The sequence below is a fragment of the Cervus elaphus genome, chromosome 30 (assembly GCF_910594005.1).
Source record: "Cervus elaphus chromosome 30, mCerEla1.1, whole genome shotgun sequence".
NCBI classification, from domain to species: Eukaryota; Metazoa; Chordata; class Mammalia; order Artiodactyla; family Cervidae; genus Cervus; species Cervus elaphus.
The window spans coordinates 12,707,926-12,727,346 of NC_057844.1; the positions used below are offsets into that span (position 1 = coordinate 12,707,926).

The 19,421-nt window shown below is 44.3% G+C and overlaps 1 protein-coding gene across 1 annotated transcript in view; it reads right to left on the reverse strand.

Moving 5' to 3' along the window:
• VWA8 (von Willebrand factor A domain containing 8) overlaps window positions 1-19,421 on the reverse strand; it is a 366,079-nt gene that overhangs the window by 12,857 nt on the left and 333,801 nt on the right. The window contains exons 41-42 of the mRNA XM_043892308.1: window positions 12,394-12,519; window positions 9,713-9,871 (exon numbers count right to left, since the gene is read on the reverse strand). Of these exons, the coding sequence (XP_043748243.1) occupies window positions 9,713-9,871; window positions 12,394-12,519 (285 nt within the window). The remainder of the gene's footprint in view (window positions 1-9,712; window positions 9,872-12,393; window positions 12,520-19,421) is intronic.

Sequence of the window (19,421 nt, forward strand, 5' to 3'; positions counted from 1 at the left end):
CCCTGCCCCTCTAGCCTGTCCCAGTCTTTACCTAGGATTTCTGAACTTTCACATCTATGATTGAGTCAATTCTGAATTCTTGTTTAACTCTGAATGGCCCTAGAGAAGTCTGTACATCGTTCTTGACTTTTACTTCCAAGCAGCAGGAAGAATTTATTCAGGAAACTCCCTGGTGGTCCAGTGGTTAGGACTCTGTGCTTCCACTGCCAGGGCTTGATCCCTGGTCATGGAACTAAAATTCCACAAGTTATGTGGTGTGGACAAAAAAATAAATAAATAAGGAAAAAAAAATGTCTATTTGGGAATTCTCTGGTGCTCCAGTGGTTAGGACTCAGAGCTTCCACTACCATGGGCCTGGGTTCAGTCTCTGGTTGAGGAGCTAAGATCCTGCAAGCTGCATGGTACAGACAAAAAAAAAAAAAAAAAAAGAAGAATTTATCCAAAGCCTGAGCTGATAAGATGACTGATTTCTCTTTCTAAATGTGTGAAACATGCCTGAGATGTTAGAAAAAGGTGAGTGACAGATGTTGAACTAAATTTCTGATGGAAGGGATTTTCGCCCCAGGTGCTGGCTTCTGAGTCACACCTTTCCACATCTTTCTGACCAAGATATCTTTGAGAAAAGTATGTCTATTCCACCTCCTTTGGGTGATGGAGGAGAAGATAAGAGTACCTTATGTAAATGATATATTTGTTCCTAAATCACAGCTTTCTAAGTATACCAATTGGGAAGAAATAATATGGCTGCAAGAACAAGGAATAAAATGTGAATGAAGAAAAGGCCATGAAGTGGGAGTCAGACATCCTGGCTGTTTACAGTTTAGCTGTGTGACCTTGGGATGTGGATTTTTATTTTCTCATCTTAAGACAGAGGCTGGTGAAAATAATTTCCAAGATCCTCTCTGCTCCCAAGACCCTGTGAGAATTCCGGGGGCCCACGCAAGAAATGGAATGAGGAAGTCTGCTTCACTTGGTTACAGGGACACCTGTGCCTGTTTTCCTCTGTCAAGGGAGTGAGTCATCTAAGTCTAGGTGAGGACGGATGAAGCTTTTCCCGAAAAGAATGCCTCCAGAATCTGTAAGAAATAATGATCCAGTGTTGGCCCTACAACAGTGGTTTTCTAACTCTACAATTTTTTTAAGCAGCGGAATTCTTTCTCCAAATGAAATATTGCACAAAGCCCAGATTGTGAAATGTCATGCAATATCAATACGAGTGGAATTAGTTTGGTGGAATTGGGGATGGAGGGGGAAGGGGTAAAATGTGCCGTTCACACACCTTCGCCCTCCAACAGCCTTCAGGGGCCCCTTTTACTCTGTTAGGGAGACTCCCTGGTGGTCTGGTGATTAGGACCTGGTGCTTTCACTGCCGTGGCCTGAGTTCAATCTCTGCTCGGGGAACTAAGATCCCACAAGCTGTGCGGCGCAGCCAAAAAAAGAAAGATGAAACCACAGTCTTAGAAGTGATTTATATGTCTCCACGGAAACACTACATTTGAGGGTTTTTTTTCCAAGTTCAACTTCTCAATAACTCAACGTATTTTCTGGTGTCACTATTTGGAGGGCTCAGTAGAGAAATACCTAACTTCTGGTGTTACTGAATATTTTGAAGGAAAAAAAAAATTAAATTAGGCATTAAGAGCTTTTGCAAAGGTGATCTGCTTTAAGGTTATAGTGAAAACATTCCCAGGGCTCGGAGAAATCATGAGGAACAAACTGCAATGAAGGTAAAGGAAAAAAACGCTTCCTGACTTAAATGAAATGGCTCCCTACTTTTCAGGCCAATATTTAAGCACTACGTGACCATTAGAAATTCTGCTGGTTATAAGATTAGAAGACTTTACGCTGATTATTAGCAAATAATGTTGCTCCTGTCTTAAACCTACTTCAGTGGTTCCTGAGAATAACTGAACTCAGTGCATAGAACAATTATGAGAAACTTAAAAAATTCCAGATGCCTCTGAAATGTATTCTGCCACTGAATTACTTTTTCTTTTCAGACATTCTTGCTCAAAGGTCCTTTCCTTCTCAGTAATTCTTACTCATGGGTTTTGCTAAGCTGAAATAAAAGTGGAAAGTGAAAGTGTTAGTTGGTCAGTGGTGTCTGACTCGTCAAGACCCCATGGACTAGCCCTCCAGGCTCCTCTGTCCATGGGATTCTCCAGGCAAGAACACTGGAGTGGGTTGCCAGCTCCTCCTCCAGGGGATCTTCCAACTCAGGGATCGAACCTGGGTCTGCTGCATTGCAGGCAGATTCTTTATTGTTTGCGCCCAGCTTCAACTTGGATTTGGACTCTAATGACCCAGAGCCCAGGAGCTGAGCCCAAGACAAAGAAAACACACAGTAGACGCCAAGAGAGAGGCTGTGGGGAATGGTCCAGACCCTTGAGCCAGGCCAGTGGCTTCTGAAGTTTTCAAAGCAAACGCAGGCTGGAGAGCCTTACAACGGAGGTATAACTGCAGGAAGACAAGACGAAGAACTTTCTGGAACTGGGGAGAGGCGAGGCTCAGCACACACTGCTGAGTTCCTAACATACGGCAGCGCATGCAAGGCCATCCTGGGCTACGGGATATATAATTCTCACTAGGAACTCCCAAAACTGCCATTTGCCCATGCCTCATTCTATATTTGTTAAGTGACACACTTTCATTACTTATTCCTAGTCCTTACGCGTCCTTCAGAGGTGAGAACATCAAAGTACAGAGAGATTGAATGAGTTGGATATGATCACATAGTATAAAGATACAGAACACGCACTTCCCTGGCGCTCCAGTGGTTAAGACTACGCCTTCCAATGCAGGGGGTGCAGGTTCAGTCCCCGGTTGGGGAGCTAAAATCCCACATGCCTCCTGGCCAAAAACCAAAACATAAAACAGAACCAACATTGTAACAAATTCAATAAAAACTTTAAAAATGGTCTTCTCAGTTCAGTTTAGTTGCTCAGTCGTGTCTGACTCTTTGTGACCCCATGGGCTGCAGCACGCCAGGCTTCCCTGTCCATCACCAACTCCTGGAGCTTGCTCAAACTCACGTCCACCGAGTCAGTGATGCCATCCAACCATCTCATCCTCTGTCATCCCCTTCTCCTCCTGCCTTCAATCTTTCCCAGCATCAGGGTCTTTTCCAATGAGTCAGTTCTTTGCATCAAGTGGCCAAAGTATTGGAGTTTCAGCTTCAGCATCAGTCCTTCCAATGAACACCCAGGACTGATCTCCTTTGGGATGGACCGGTTGGATCTCCTTGCAGTCCAAGGGACTCTCAAGAGTCTTCTCCAACACCATAGTTCAAAAGCATCAGTTCTCCAGCACTCAGCTTTCTTTATAGTTCAACTCTCACATCCATACATGACTACTGGAAAAACCATAGCTTTGACTACATGGACCTTTGTTGGCAAAGTAATGTCTCTGCTTTTTAATATGCTGTGTAGGTTGGTCATAGTTTTTCTTCCAAGGAGCAAGCGTCTTTTAATTTCATGGCTGAAGTCACCATCTGCAGTGATTTTGGAGCCCTCAAAAAAAAAGTCTCTCACTGTTTCCATTGTTTCCTCATCTATTTGCCATGAAGTGATAGGATCAGATGCCATGATCTTAGTTTTCTGAATGTTGAGTTTTAAGCCAACTTTTTCACTCTTCTCTTTCACTTTCATCAAGAGGCTCTTTAGTTTTTCATCAAGAGGTTCTTCTCCCCCCCACCAAAAGATACAGAACTGAGTGAACGGGACTGTGTCACTTGACGTATATGTATCAGATGTCTCTGAGAAGGTACCAAAAAAAAAACCTGTCCACAGTGGTCACTGCCAGGGAGGGTAACTGGGAACTGAGAGAGGGGAGCAAAGGCTCATTCTTCACCCTGACTTCTTTTGTGCATTTTACACATTGTACTATATGCACCCATTACTTGTATCTCAATATATCTCATAATACACGGACAAAGGTCTTGCAGAATGCAAGTAGGCTCCATCCCACCACCTGCTTGCCTTCTTCAAAAAAGGCCTGGTGAGCCCCAGCAGAGCCTGGGCAGCCTGTGGATACTCAGAATCTTGGTTATGTTGGCAGGGGTGGTGGGGAGATTATACAAAGTGTCTCCAGGGCACCTGCTGTGGGGGAAAGCCGGTCAGGAGTTTTGGAGACATAGAGGCTATTGGGACGAGGTACATGACACCAAGACAAAGTAGCCGGACAGATTCAGGATATGCTACAAGACAGATGATCTGGACTCTCAAGAGAGTGGCCATGATGAAAAGTAAAATGGTGGTGGGAGGAAAGGTAGTGGTACAGGCTAAAAGAGGCTAAAAAGACAGGAACAAAAAATGAGGTGGGGACTGTGACCGAATCCCAGATTGTAGGGAGAAAGATAATGAGTCTATTGGGATGGTTTATATTCTATAGCCCGGGATGGCAATCATTGGGATAGCTGGGGAAAGTGAACAGGGATTGGATAATTTAAAAAAAAAATTGCAGTGTAGTTACTTTACAACATTGTGCCAGTTTCTGCTGCACAAAGAGTGAAGCAGCTCCGTGTTTGCATATACCCCCTCTTTTCTGTGTTTCCTTCTATTTAGGTCACCAAGGAGCGCTGAGCGGAGGAGAGCTCCCTGTGCTAGCCAGTAGGCTCCCGGTAGTTTCTATTTTATACGTAGTATCAATAGTGTATATATATTAATCCTAATCCCCCAATTCACCCCCTCCCTCCTCAGTATCCATACATCTGTCCTCTACCTCTGTGTTTACAACAGAATATCACTCAGCCATAAAAAGGAACGAAATTGGGTTACTTGTACCCGAGAATGGACCTAGAGACTGTCATCTAGATGAAGTAAGTCAGAGAGTGAAAAACAAGTATGATATATTAACCCATACATGTGGAATCTGAAAACACTGGTATAGATGATCTTACTCACAAAGCAGAAATAAAGACATGGATTGGATATTATAAATATGATAAAATTATTGATGATTTTCTTAGAAGTAATAATGGTATTGAGATCATATTAGGGATTGTCTCGACTCTTAGCAGAAGTATAGTAAAGTATTTAGAGGTAAAGACGTATGACAGTTAGGACTTACTTTCCAATGCATCAGAGAAGATAAAAAAGAGTATATATTCAGAGAGGAACATAAAGCAGATGAGGGAAAAAGGGATCACTTGGTGAATCTAAGCAAAGACACACGGGTGTTCATCTTACAGTTCTTTCAACTTTCTTGTAGATTAAACCTTTCTCAAAACGAACAAATTTGGAAATAAAGGGGAAAAGTTTAAAAACAAAACAAAATAGGGAAAACAAAGAGAAGCGTCCTGGGAGAGTCTAGCCTTCCGCCTCTGGGCCAAGCCCTTAATGTTTCTGGGTCCTGGTTTCCTGTCTGAGGAATGAGGAAACTGGAGGAAGTGAACTGTGAGGTGACCTCAGCTCTAAAGAGCAGGGTCACAGTGAGGAATCTGCAGGCACAGGACCTGTAAACCTTCGCGTCCTGACTTCCCTCCCCCATCCCTCCAGACGCCCAGCTAAGTACCACTTTCCTCAGAGAGCTCATCTTGTGAAATCTTAAGGATTTTCTCCTTCTGTTGTGAAAACTTTAATCCTTTTAGCTTCGTAAGACTTTCTATGCTCTTAAAAAAAGATCTGCAGGAACTAGATGTAGTAAATGTGAGGGGTACAAAAGGAAATGCACAAAATCAAAACCGTTAAAGTACTTCCTGTTAAAAATCAAATAGCATAAAACACGATGAAGCTTCAAGCCCTGAAAGACCTTTATTATATCTCAGTGTCTTTCTGTAATTTCACCAGAATTTGACAGTAAATCAAGTATATTTCAATAAAAATGTTTAGAAAGTCAAATATAACTATATTACCTTCTCAATATTTCTGTGGTTTCACAGGTTTAAAAAATGAGGAAATTCTTTACAGTGTTGTGGCCATTGAAGAGACCCTCACAAGCACCGTATATGAACGCATACATGTGGAATCTGAAAGGACTGGCATAGGTGATCTTATTTACAAAGCAGAAATAGAGACACGGACATAGAGAACGTAGAGAACAAACACAGGGGTACCAAAAGGGGAGTTGGGGGAGGGGATGAACTGGAAGATCGGGATTGACACATGCGCACTATTGATATGCGTGTGCGCTCAGTCATGTCCAACTCCGTGACCCCATGGACTGTAGCCCACCAGGCTCCTCTGTCTATGGAGTTTTCCAGGCAAGAGTACTGGAGTGGGGTGCCATTTCTTCCTCCAGGGGATCATTCTGACCCAGGGATCCAACCCACATTTCCTGTGGCTCCTGCACTGACAGGCGGTTTCTTTCACCACTGAGTCACCTCGGAAGCCCCTACACTATTGGTGCTCTTGTCAGTAAGGGTGGCTCACTGCAGCTCTGACGCTCAATGGAAGAAGAAAGGGCTTTGTATTTTGAACCACTTTCCAGCCCCTGTGTTTCTTCCACGCCCAAGCACTGAGAAACTGTGACAGAAGATCCCCAACTCTTCTGTTCCCAGAGTTCTTTGTTTCCTTATCTATTATCATCCATCTGGGCTTCCCAGGCTGCCCTAGTGGTAAAGAGCGCACCTGCCAATGCAGGAGACATAGGAGATGTGAGTTCCACCCCTGGATCAAGGGGATTCCCTGGAGAAGGAAATGGATACCCACTCCAGTATTCTTGCCTGGAGAATTCCATGGAGAGAGGAGCCTGGCGTGCTATGGTCCACGGGGTCACAAAGAGTTGAACATGACTGAAGTGACTTAGCAAGCACACATAAAATAGATAACTAATGAGCACCTACTGTATACCACAGGGAACTCTACTCAATGCTCTGTGGTGATCTAAAGAGGAAGGAAATCCAAAAGAGAGGGGATATATGTGTGCAGATGGCTGATCACTTTGCTGTACAGTAGAAATGAACACAACATTGTAAAGAAACTATGCCCCAACAAATTTTTTTCAAATAATAAAAAGAAAAATGGGGGGAAAACCCTAAAAAAAAAAAGAGAGAGAGAGAGACTGTCAGCAAAATACTACTTGAGGATGGTTCCCCAGAGGCGGGTGTCTGGAGAGGTGTGCTCCGCTGTGCCTTTACTATTGCATGCCTCTTGTGGAGCCGTCTGTCAGAATTAATTTTTATAGGCCTCCCTCGAAAGGCTTCAACTCAAGGTTGGCCGGGAACGCTGTACCTCACAGAGCCCTGCTCTTAGCAAGTGCTCAATCGGCATCTGTAATTTTGTTGAATTTAGTTGAAATTCAGCAGGTCATGTGCCAACAGTTTGTATTCTAATTGTCAATGAGAAACAAAACAAAACAACATCTTGTGAATGCTTGTTTCTTTGATATTACTTCTTTTTTTGTACAACATGTCCAGTTTGACTAATTGTTCTTCCAGATTACAGACTTTTAATGGCGAGAATTAGACAAACACGAATCTCTCCATATATTCTGCATGTGAGATGCAGTGAAATATCCAACACGCTCCCTCCCCGTTAGCTTGGTCACTTGCTGCCTTCTGTCTCAGCCTTTACCCAGTCCTGGGGAACTCTGTCAGTCTATTTCTTGCTGAACTTCTACTGAATCTTTCTAAAAATCTGAAAGAAATAGCTCCACATACAGAGCAAAAAAAAAATTATGCTTTTTATACTACAAAAGACCTAAGTTACTTGAAAATGTTAAACCCATATGACATAAAAAAGTACATATACAGTGGAATATTACTCATTCATAAAAGAATGAAATAATGCCTTTTGCAGCAACATGAATAGACCTAGAAATTATTGTACTAAGTGAAGTAAGCCAGACAGAGAAAGACAAATATTATATGAATCATTTATATGTAGAATCTTAAAAAAAAGCCAACAAAAAACCAAATGAACTTATCTCCAAAACAGAAAGAGAGTTATACACAGAGAATACAAACTTATGGTTATCAAAGCGGAAAAGGGGAAGAGGGGAGGAATACATTAGGAGGATGGGATTAACATACACACACTACTATATATAAAATGGATAAGCAACAAGGACCTACTGCATAAAACAGGGAACTATACTCAATATCATGTAATGATCTGCAATGGAAAAGAATATGAAAAAGAATATGTATATATATATGAATCACTTTGCTGCATACCTGAAACTAACATGATATTATAAATCAACTATACTTCAACAAAATATTTAAAAAAACACAGAAAAGTAAAAAAAAAAAAAATCAAAACCAAGAAAACCTCATTTGAAGGGAGGGAGGGCGAAGGAAGGAAAGCGCTGAACACTCGTCTGGGAGTCGTAAAGCAGAACAGGGCCGGCCTGGCCGGGCTCGGGTCGTGGCATACAGAGTCCTGGCAACTGAACCCAAGAGGGCCCTGGGGCAGCTCCGGGGTGCTCACTGGTCACCAGGGGCAGCACGTCCCAGCTCCTCAGGGAGACAGAGCTGCTCCCCACAGCGAGGGTCCACGCCCCACTCATGTATGCAGGACGTGGACGCTGGTAGAGTCTCAGGCAGCCTGACAACCCACAGCACTCACTGACTATGCCTGTTCCTCATCCCTTCATTGTAAAAGGAATCTCTCACATAGAGCTTCACGCAAGGGACTCTGGGAGCCTTGCAGCCTTGAAAGTGGGCCCAAAGTCAACGAAGCAACGGGTTTCACAGTCTGCTTCTTGCTGTGTCCATCACAACACACAGACACGGCTCAGCACAGTAATCCGCAGGTGCAGGCGGGATGTCAAGCTAAGTCATCGGAGATGGGCTGTTTCTGAAGGATGTGTTTGATCCCCAACGCGGTTGAGAATATTTAGGATAGACTGAATACCCATGGCCCATGGCTGCACATGTATTGCTCCTCTCAACTGAATTACTCAGCACCATGTTCAGGTTATTTGCTCTGGTCAAAGCCAGGAGTGCGGGTGCCCTTCTCAGAGCTCAGGTCTCCGAAGGAGAAGGCAAAGCAAACTCAGCGATGACAAAAGGGGTATCATTTAAAGGGGACCATTTCTCCCAGGGCAAGCACCTTCACCGTCAGCTGGGGAGACTCCTGCCACTGTGTGACCCTCCCTGTGAGCCAAGGCAGAGCAACGCTGAGAACTGTGAGAGGCTGCCTGGTTGGTGACGGAGCAGGAATGGATGGGTGGGTGAGGGGTCCTGGCGTGGGGATGGTGGCCCTGAGAAATCTGGGGAGATGCCTGCCGTGCTTCTATCTGCCTGTTTCTGCTCCTCCCCACTCCACTCCAACGTGCGGCTTCCTGGGTGGCTCAGCGGTAAAGAACCCGCCTGCCGATGCAGGAGTCGCAGGTTCCATCCCTCGGTTGGGAAGATCCCCTGGAGAAGGAAATGGCAACCCGCTTCAGTATTCTTGCCTGGGAAATCCCATGGACAGAAGAGCCTAGCGGGCTCTAGTCCAGAGGGTGTCAAAAGAACCGGACATGACTGAGTGACTGACAACAACAGCAACACCACAACATCACGGCTGACATCACACAGCTTGTCCAGGGCAGTGCTTTTTTCTGTAGCAACTGGTCTTTAGGTCAGGTCTTATCATTTTCTGGTTATTAGAGCAGAGGAAACAGAAGGCTCCCTTTCTCGGTGCTGACAGATGGGTTGATGAGAAGATGAAGACTCTTGTCTGCCCTAGGAGAGCACCCCCCAGCCAAACTTATGTCCTGATTCGGGGTGACTCCTGGGCAGATGGGGTCTGGGATGCTTCTCACCCTCCACAGTTCACACCGTTACCTTAAACTTCTCCTCATAGTTCTCGAAGGCCTCCATGACCATACACACGGCTTCCATCGAGCGCTCGAGCCGGCCATCCACCCCGTTGAAGCGGTACATGCTGCCCGACACGTCTACCACCAGGCGCAGGCGCTTGGGTTTCTGTTGGGGGCTGCCCATCTGAGGGAGGGACGACAGAAAGGCCTTGAGAACCAGAAAACCATCACTGGCTGCCGTTCTGAGGGTCTCACGCCGGCCCCAGGGCGCCAGCTGCCAGGTAGGTGGATCGGCTGTAGGCTGCGCCCTGCACAAGGCTGTCCTGGCAGATGGGGAAGCATGAGTTGGTACCGTTAGGAAACGGGTTGCACACCAGGAGGTGAGTGGTGGGCTTCCCATCAATCACACTACCGCCCAAGCTCTGCCTTGTGTCAGATCAGCGGCAACACTAGATTCTCATAGGAGCACAAACCCTACTGTGAACTGTGCATGTGAGCAATCTAGGCTGCGTACCCTTTATGAGAATCTAATGCCTGATAATCTGATTCTGCAGGAGGAGAAGGGGGCAACAGAGGATGGGATGGTTGGATGGTATCACCAGCTCAATGGACATGAGCTTGAGCAAACTCCGGGAGATAGTGGAAGACTGGGAAGCCTGGTGTGTTGCAGTCCACAGGGCAGCAAAGAATCAGACACGACTTAGCGACTGAATGACAATTATTTCATCATATAATCACAGTGTAATAATAATGGAAATATTAATAAAGTGCACAAGAAACAAAATGTGCTTGAATCATCCCAAAATCATACCCCCACCAACCCTGCCTGGTCCGTGGAAAAATTGTCTTCCATGAAAGCTGTCCCCAGTGCCAAAGAAGTTGGGGACTGCTGATCTACAGAATTTAAGTAAATGGAGCTTCAGATTTGTGTTGGTAGTTGGGGCCACATGGGGGAGGATTTTCCTTTGGAATATGGTCCTAGGACCAACCTAGTCCAGTAAGACTTCCTTAATGAGACTGATGCCATCTTAAAAACAATAATCAGGAAAGAATATAAACCCCAGTGCGTCATTCTCTCATCAAGCCTTAGAGTCAGATTCTCTAGGAAGATGGAGCTATTCTGGAAGCCCACAGCAATTTTACCTGTTGTGTAGTGACCTGAAAATCACTTCCACATGGTCTGTAAGAAATGTCAGATTCCTAAAATCAGGGATGTGAGGGGCAGGGGCTTCTTGCAAAGAAGTGAAGGAAAATATCTCTTCCTGTCTTTTGTCTTTAGGAAGGCTTCAGTTTTCTACTCCTTCCAGTTACTGAATTACTGCTTCTTTTTACTTTTCCTGGCATTAAAGGCATGAACGTGGCATCGAACTATAGGTCAGCAACAACCGTCAATTAAAATGTGAAAAGCTTAGGAGTTTCAATTTGGTTTTGGACCCAGGCCTGCCTATGTGCAGAAAGAAAAACAAAAGTATGCTTGTCAGATTTACTTACAAGAAAAAAGGGAGAAAAATTCCAGATTATTCGGTTACTATACACTCGCTGACATGTATGAAAACGAATGAGCAAAGTTAGTCATTTCAAGAAAATTCTGTGGGTACTGGAGTGTAATGGTTGGAGGCAGATTCAGTGTATTTCTTAAAAGCTTGTTGAGTCTGCCTAAATTAGGCATTGCCTAACAGTGCCTCATGCTTGCTTCCATGACGACTCACAATTTCAGATGTATTTAAACACAGTGGTGGACCACAGTGAGTCAGTAAAGAAAGCAGCCGTTGACTCATACCAGCATGGCTTCCCCCCCAACCTCCACCGGCCCCCAGGTCTCATTGGCTACTTAGCAATTCCGGTTATTCGAGGATTTTGGAAGTCACAGAGCCCTCTAAGAGACTCACCTAATTGCCATTTTTTGCCCCTTGTATTACTGCAAATATTTTAGTGTTATGACTGTCTTAAACTTTACACTCTGGGAGAATTCCTTATTTTCTAAAAATTTCTTTGGTTACAGAATGAACACAGATCTTTAAAGGAACAGAACAGCAGAAAACCACTAAGATGGCTCTAGTGTTTCCATCTGCGTCACCCTCTGGGATTCAGGGACACACGGTGTCGTGCGTTTCCCCTCCAGGGCGCCCTGCTCTGTGTGCTGGGGGCTCATCTGCAAGATGGCAGCAGCCTCTCCGGCTTCCAGCAGCTGCTGGGAGGCACTGGCAGCGCACCAGAGCCGGACGGTGGCCTGTTTATTCCCTCCGCCCCGTCCCGCTGCGGCCCATGGGCGGTTCTCCTTCTGCTGATGGCCGCGGCCCCTGGCGGGCAGCCCTCTCCATGAACCACCTTGTCCAGGTTCCAGTAAGCGCTCTCTCCTCCGCCCTTTCAGACCGAGGGCAGATCCCTGCTGTTGGAAGACCACACTGTCCCTTTTTGGACTTCCTAAACCCCACCCTTACTTTTGTAAACAGTCTTTTTATTAGGTTCCCTCAATTGCTCAATTTGAGTGTGCCTGGTATTTCGTGACTCATGCTGGGATCTTGATTCATATAATAAACAGTGTAATATTTATGCTTTCTTCTAAGTAAAAATATATATAATGCTTTCCTTGATGGCCATATTCAGGGTTGGTAGTCTTTTGACTAAAACAGCGGCTCCAGGAAGCGTCTGCCTGTGAAGAAGGTCAAACTACAGATCTGAGGCTCCCAGGGCACCCATACTTACCTGTGGCTCCAGCTCACCCCGGCGTTTGTAGATGGCCTTTTCTCCAGTCAGCCCGTCGATGATCTTGGCATCATCTAGCTCCCCAGTAGCTTGGTGTCTTAGCCACTGTCTTTCTTTGCCTTTTGCCTACAAAGACACACACATGAATGCTTGCTTTGGTTCTGGAGAGGCCCTGACACATTTTATGCATGAATAACAGGAATCATGGAGCTTCCCTGGTGGCTTAGCGATAAAGAATCTGCCCGCAATGCAGGAGACCAGGGTTCGATCCCTGGATTGGGGAGATCCCCTGGAGAAGGAAATGGCAACCCACTCCAGCATTCTTGCCTGGAGAATCCCATGGACAGAGGAGCCTGGTGGGCTACAACAGTCCATGGGGTCACCACAGAGTCGGACACGACTGAGCGACCAAACAACAACAACAACAGGAAAAACACCAGGGATCTTTTCAGTACGTGTTGGTTCTGCACGGGCACAGCTTCATAGAAGGACTGGTTTTGGCTCTGCTGACAAAGAGATGCCCTTTGTGCAGATTTTGTCCATTACATGTGTTTTAACATATGGAAGGACAAGATGAGCTCACAGCACATATGAACAGGATAACGGTATGCAAATGAACGTCTGGAGACGTATGCAATATCTGGAGTGTAATGGTGGTGCATTTCTTATGGACTTTCTGTCATGGTTTACTCCTAGAAAATTTATTAGGTAACAAGTTAATCAGCTTGAACTTGTTAGCATTGTCTGCAAGCACAGAGAAAACATAGTCTTCAGATTCTTAAATGTGATCTTCAGATTCTTCCTTTTCAAGAACTTGTTGTTCAAGTTCTCTGTGACTTAGAGTACAAATGGGAACAGCTGAGAACCACAGTATGAAAACATTTTGTACCCTACTGACATTCTGATCATCTATATTCAGAAATCTCCTAAATTACTTTTCTAAAGATATTTGCACATAATGCTTAAAACTATGCCCGGTGGACTAAGATGATAGTTAAATGATAAAGAGTCGTAATATCCCAATGAAGGCACAGGTTTATCAAAGCTGATATTTACATTAAGAACCCAGACAATGAAATAATATTCAGTGCTAAAAACAAAGCAGCTGTCAAGACACAGAACGACATGGAGGTAACTTAAATGCATATTACTAAGTGAAAGAAGTCCATCTGAAAATGCTACAGCATGTATGGTTCCAACAATACAACAATCTGTAAAAGGGCGAAACTATGGAGAAAGTAAAAGTCAGTGGTTGCCAAGGGTTGGTGGAGAGTGGGGGATGAAAAGGCAAGGCACAGAGAATCTTTAGGGCAGTGAAACTATTCAAGATGATACTGTAATGGCAGATACATGTCATTAGACATTTATCCACAACCACAGAATGTGCAACACTCAGAGTGATTCCTAATGTAAACTACGGACTTTGGGTGATAATGTGTCAGTACAGGTTCATCAGTTGTAGCAAATGTACCATATCAGTGGTGGATGTTGGTAATAGGGAAGGACGTGTGCAGGGGCAGGAGGTATATAGAAATTCTCTGCACTTTCTGCTTAATTTTCTGGGAATCTAAAATTGTTCTAAAACACTGAAGTCTCTTAAAAAATCTAGTTATAAATATAATGATGACTCTTTACTATACTGAGTCTATTTTCATTTCGGCAATGCATTTATCAAGACAAAGAGTGGCTCAGGGTAGAAAAAGCATCAGACTTGGATTCAGCATGTGAAACTTCTAGTTTTGTCTCACTTTGGGCAGTTATTAAGAGTCTCTGTGTCTTTGCAGCCCCGTCTCCAAACTGAGGGGACACTGTGTCTATGAATGTCTGTTTGAAGTATAACAGTCTACATTTGGGCTTCCGTGGTGGCTCAGATGGTAAAGAATCCACCTGCAATGCGGGAGACCTGGGTTTGATCCCTAGGTTGGGAAGATCCCCTGGAGGAGGGGATGGCAACCCATTCCAGTCTTCTTGCCTGAAGAATCCCCATGGGCAGAGGAGCCTGACAGGCTGCAGTCCATGGGGTCATAGAGTCGGACATGACTAAGCGACTAAGCACAGCACAGTCTACATTTAATTAGAAATGAAAGTCACTAGTACTAAGTGGAGGATTTTCCAATTTGTTTTTTTTTTACCCTTTGCCTCTTCCTAATTATATCAAAATAATGACAGTAATATTTTCTCAAGTAACTGGGAATTGTCCCTAATTTGTAAGCTTCTAAGCATTAATCAAAGTCTTAAAAGTGACTTTGAAGCAATGTGTTTTTTTTTCACTAGTAGATCTCTTCTTCAATAATAGAAATAGCTGAATTGCCTGTCTGCTAAGTGCAACAGATTATGGGGAAAATAACTGCTTAGAAAACCAGTTCACTTCATGCCTATTTTGACATTAGCGTAAATGTAGTTATGTTAAGCTGGTTTGCTATTGATAGTAAACATTTTGAGAGACTTGGGTGGATAGTTACAGGAAACATACTTTGCTTTCCAAAATTCATGTTTCTGCTCCAACATTAGCACTCTCAGCACTCAAAAGAAGCAAAAAACATCTAGAATCACTTAGCAGATATGTAACTGGATGAAAATCTTCCATTATCTGGAGTTTGGTGGGTGGGTGTGGGGTGGGGTGGTGATGGGATACCAAAAATCTCCTAAATAGCTATCCAAGGCTCTCAGCCATTTTGTTGTTCTCTAAGTTGGGACAGAGTCAGATCTAAGAATACAAGAGACCTGGGTTCAATCCCTGGGTTGGGAAGATCCTCTGGAGAAAGAGATGGCAACCCCACTGCAATATTCTTGCCTGGGAAAACCCATGGACAGAGGATACAGTCCATGGGATCGCAAAAGAATCAGAGACAACTCAGTGACTAAACAATAACAATCATCCCACTGTAATGAAGCTATCTGGAGTAATGATGGTTTGTTATTTTAGATATTCTTATATTTGCCTAAAGTATACATTTATCATTTACCAGAAGAACTTTGTCTTCAATTTTCCTTAGTAGGCTTGTGAGATAGAAATCTCACTGGCTAGCTAACTATCAAAGTCACTTCATTATGAGGTAGCTCCTTAAGACTATACAGTAAACAAATGTTAACTCTTTACGAGAGGTTTGCAAAATCCAGTGTTACTGATATCAATTCCTGATCAGTGGTAGAGCACAGAGGCCGCTGTAACAGACAAAAGGCACAAGAAGGGAATTACAGGTGGTGTGAATTTGGGGAAAAGGTCTGACTTAAGAGCAAGAGAACCATGATCCAGTAACAGGTGTGTTAAACAACCAGCCCAACAGCACTGCAAAATTCTTCTTTTGGTATCTATGCTAATAATTGGAAGACTCTGATGCTGGGAAAGACTGAGGGCAAGGAGAGAAGGGGGCAACAGAGGATGTGGTGGTTGGGCGGCAGCACTGACTCAATGGACATGAGTTTGTGCAAACTCAAGGTGACGGTGATGGACAGGGAAGCCTGGCGTGCTGTAGTTCATCGGGTTGCAGAGAGTCGGACACAACTTAGCAACTGAACAACAACAACAACAATGCTAATAATTAGTAAACATTAGGATAAAAGGAGGTCCTTTCTAGGGGATCTATTATTGCCCTTAGTAATGGGGTTATCAAATTACAAAATACTTATTTTTCCCTTATAATATCATGTTTGTCTGCTGTCTCTAGACTGTCCATCACGAAAGAACCTAGAGATCTGGGGTCTTAACTTTCTTATGCTGGTTTGCTTCTTTTCCTGTGCACAGCTATCGTCTTTTAACGTCCTCTCTAGTTTGAAGGCTTTGTTCCCATTCTGTATGCCAATAAAAGAAAAAGACTTAATAAAATTTGGGGTGAGAGTGAAGGAAGGGATGTGCTTTTTCCAGTAAATTTGCCACCCACTTTTTTGGGTCAACTTTTAAAATTCAAGTATAATGCTGTGGTACATATACACCATGGACTATTACTCAGCCATTAAAAAGAATTCATTTGAATCAGTTCTAATGAGATGGATGAAACTGGAGCCCATCATACAGAGTGAAGTAAGCCAGAAAGATAAAGATCAATACGGTATACTAACGCATATATATGGAATTTAGAAAGATGGTAATGATAACCCTATGTGCAAAACAGAAAAAGAGACACAGATGTACAGAACAGAATTTTGGACTCTGTGGGAGAAAGCAAGGGTGGGATGTTTTGAGAGAATAGCATCAAAACATGTATATTATCTAGGGTGAAACAGATCACCAGCCCAGGTTGGATGCATGAGACAAGTGCTCGGGCCTGGTGCACTGGGAAGACCCAGAGGAATCGGGTGGAGAGGGAGGTGGGAGGGGGAATCGGGATGGGGAATACATGTAAATCCATGGCTGATTCATGTCAATGTATGACAAAAACTACTACAATATTGTAAAGTAATTAGCTTCCAACTAATGAAAATTAATGGAAAAAAAATTCAAGTATAATATACTCATAATAAAGTGTATAAATCTCAAGTGCAGAGGCAGTGAACTTTAAAAGCAAACACATCCTTGTAACACCTATACCCCGCCGGCCTCCCGGAGTCTCTCTTGGACTTGACCCAGGCCCTGCCAAAGGACCCCTGCCCCCCAACCGCCTGACTTCTATCATCACAGACTAGGTTGGTGTGTTTTTGCATTTCATAAAGTGGGATCAAATAGTATGTACTCTTCTGTGTCTGGCTTCTTTGGTTCAACATCGCTCCCGGGAGAGGCACCGACGCTGTTGTGCCCAGCAGCTCTTGATTCTCTGTCTCCGCCATGACAATGTCCAACCGTGTGATTTTTGACCATGTGTCACAATTGATATCTCATCTATGACTGTGTTATTTCCAGCTTGGGGTTATGATGAGTAATGTTGCCATGAGTATCTTGACCATGTCTTTTGCAGCAGGTATGTGTGTATTTCAGCTGGGTGGATATGCTGGATAGACTCAGGTTTAGGAGATACTGTTAAATAGGTTTCCAAAGTGGTCTTTCCAGTTTACATTTCCCAGGATCAGTGTATGAGGGCTTCCTTTGTTTGTATCCTCACCAAAACTTGATATTGACAGTTTCTTTTTCTTTTCCTTTTAATTTTAGCCATTCTGGTGGGCGTCTATTCTCTTCTTTAAAATTTTTATTTGGGGATAAATGAATTATTTTTTATTCTGCCTGTCACAGATATTTTTAGAAACAAGAACTAGTAGTTTTTGTTTTTGAGAAGTTAAAGAATGTGCTAGGCTTTTGCTCCAGAACTATGGACACAAAGACATTTTTATATAGTAGCACTATTCATTCAAGTATATAACTTGCAGATAAATACGGACAGATAATTTATTATCTGTCATCTAGCCAGCCCACCAGTACTTGGAAACTCAAAACAGGAAGAGGCATGTCAGGATGGGTGTTCTTGAAGGCAATGTGCTAGAGGCGGGGAGGCTCTTCAAAACTCTACTGAGGGCTGGAACAGAAATATTGATTATTTTGGTCTGTGTATTTTATGGGATTCATTAAAGTGCTTCTTTAAATAGTAAGTTCCTACTGTATTTAAATATATATTTTTAATTATAACAAAGGGCCAAGACATGTTCTTTATCGTTATTTCTATTGCATGAAGAAAAGTATTCTTGTAAATATGTCCATATGTTTTGTGTTATGTCATAAATTCATACTAATGAGAATTCATTATATATAAAGATAGGTTTCACCAGTAAAAAGTCTATGTTACAGACTTTCTGAAAAAGAAATATAGTTTTATTACCTTCATGTAAAGAACAGTTAGAGTGCTCAGAGGATGACGTCTTCTGGTTAATTTCATTTTCTGGGAAATAATTTGGTTAACCAGAGAGTACACACAGACTCACACACACACCCCACACATCTATAGCAGTGAGGACACCAGGAGGAATCAACTTGACAAAAACCAATTATCTTGCGGTTTGTGACACTGGGTCTTGTGACTTCAGCACTGAAAGCATTCTGACTCATCTTAAATCTTCACTTATTTGGGTTATGGTTAAGCAAGACTTCTTCTATTTTCTTTGAAAGAGCTGTCATTATAACTATTTGATTTATTTACTTTTGGCTGTGCTGGGTCTTTGCTGTCGCACAGGCTTTTCTCTAGCTGTGGTGAGCAGAGGCTACCCTCCAGTTGTGGCGCGTGGGCTTCTCGCTGCGCTGGCTCCTCTGGCTGGGGAGCACCGGCTCTAGGGGTGATGGCTTCAGTAGCACGGGCTTCTCACTGCGCTGGCTCCTCTGGCTGGGGAGCACCGGCTCTAGGGGTGACGGCTTCAGTAGCACGGGCTTCTCACTGCGCTGGCTCCTCTGGCTGGGGAGCACCGGCTCTAGGGGTGACGGCTTCAGTAGCACGGGCTTCTCACTGCGCTGGCTCCTCTGGCTGGGGAGCACCGGCTCTAGGGGTGACGGCTTCAGTAGCACGGGCTTCTCACTGCGCTGGCTCCTCTGGCTGGGGAGCACCGGCTCTAGGGGTGACGGCTTCAGTAGCACGGGCTTCTCACTGCGCTGGCTCCTCTGGCTGGGGAGCACCGGCTCTAGGGGCGACGGCTTCAGCTGCACGGGCTTCTCACTGCGGTGACTCCTCTGGCTGGGGAGCACCGGCTCTAGGGGCGACGGCTTCAGCTGCACGGGCTTCTCACTGCGGTGACTCCTCTGGCTGGGGAGCACCGGCTCTAGGGGTGACGGCTTTAGTTGCACGGGCTTCTCACTGTGGTGGCTCCTCTGGCTGGGGAGCACCGGCTCTAGGGGCGACGGCTTCAGTAGCTGTGGTTCCCGGGCTCAGAGCACAGTCTCAGCAGTTGTGCACAGGCTTAACTGCTCCATGCTATGTGGGATCTTCCTGCATCTGGTATCCAACCCATGCCTCCTGCACTGGCAGGCGGATTCTTTACCGGTGAGCCAACAGGGAAGCCCAAAGACTTCCTTTATCTATAAACCCTACAAGCAAGCCAATCTTCTACTATTCCTTTAGAATTAATGAAAAGAGTAGAAAGGTTTCAGTGGCTTTGTAGAAAGCACATCCATTCTA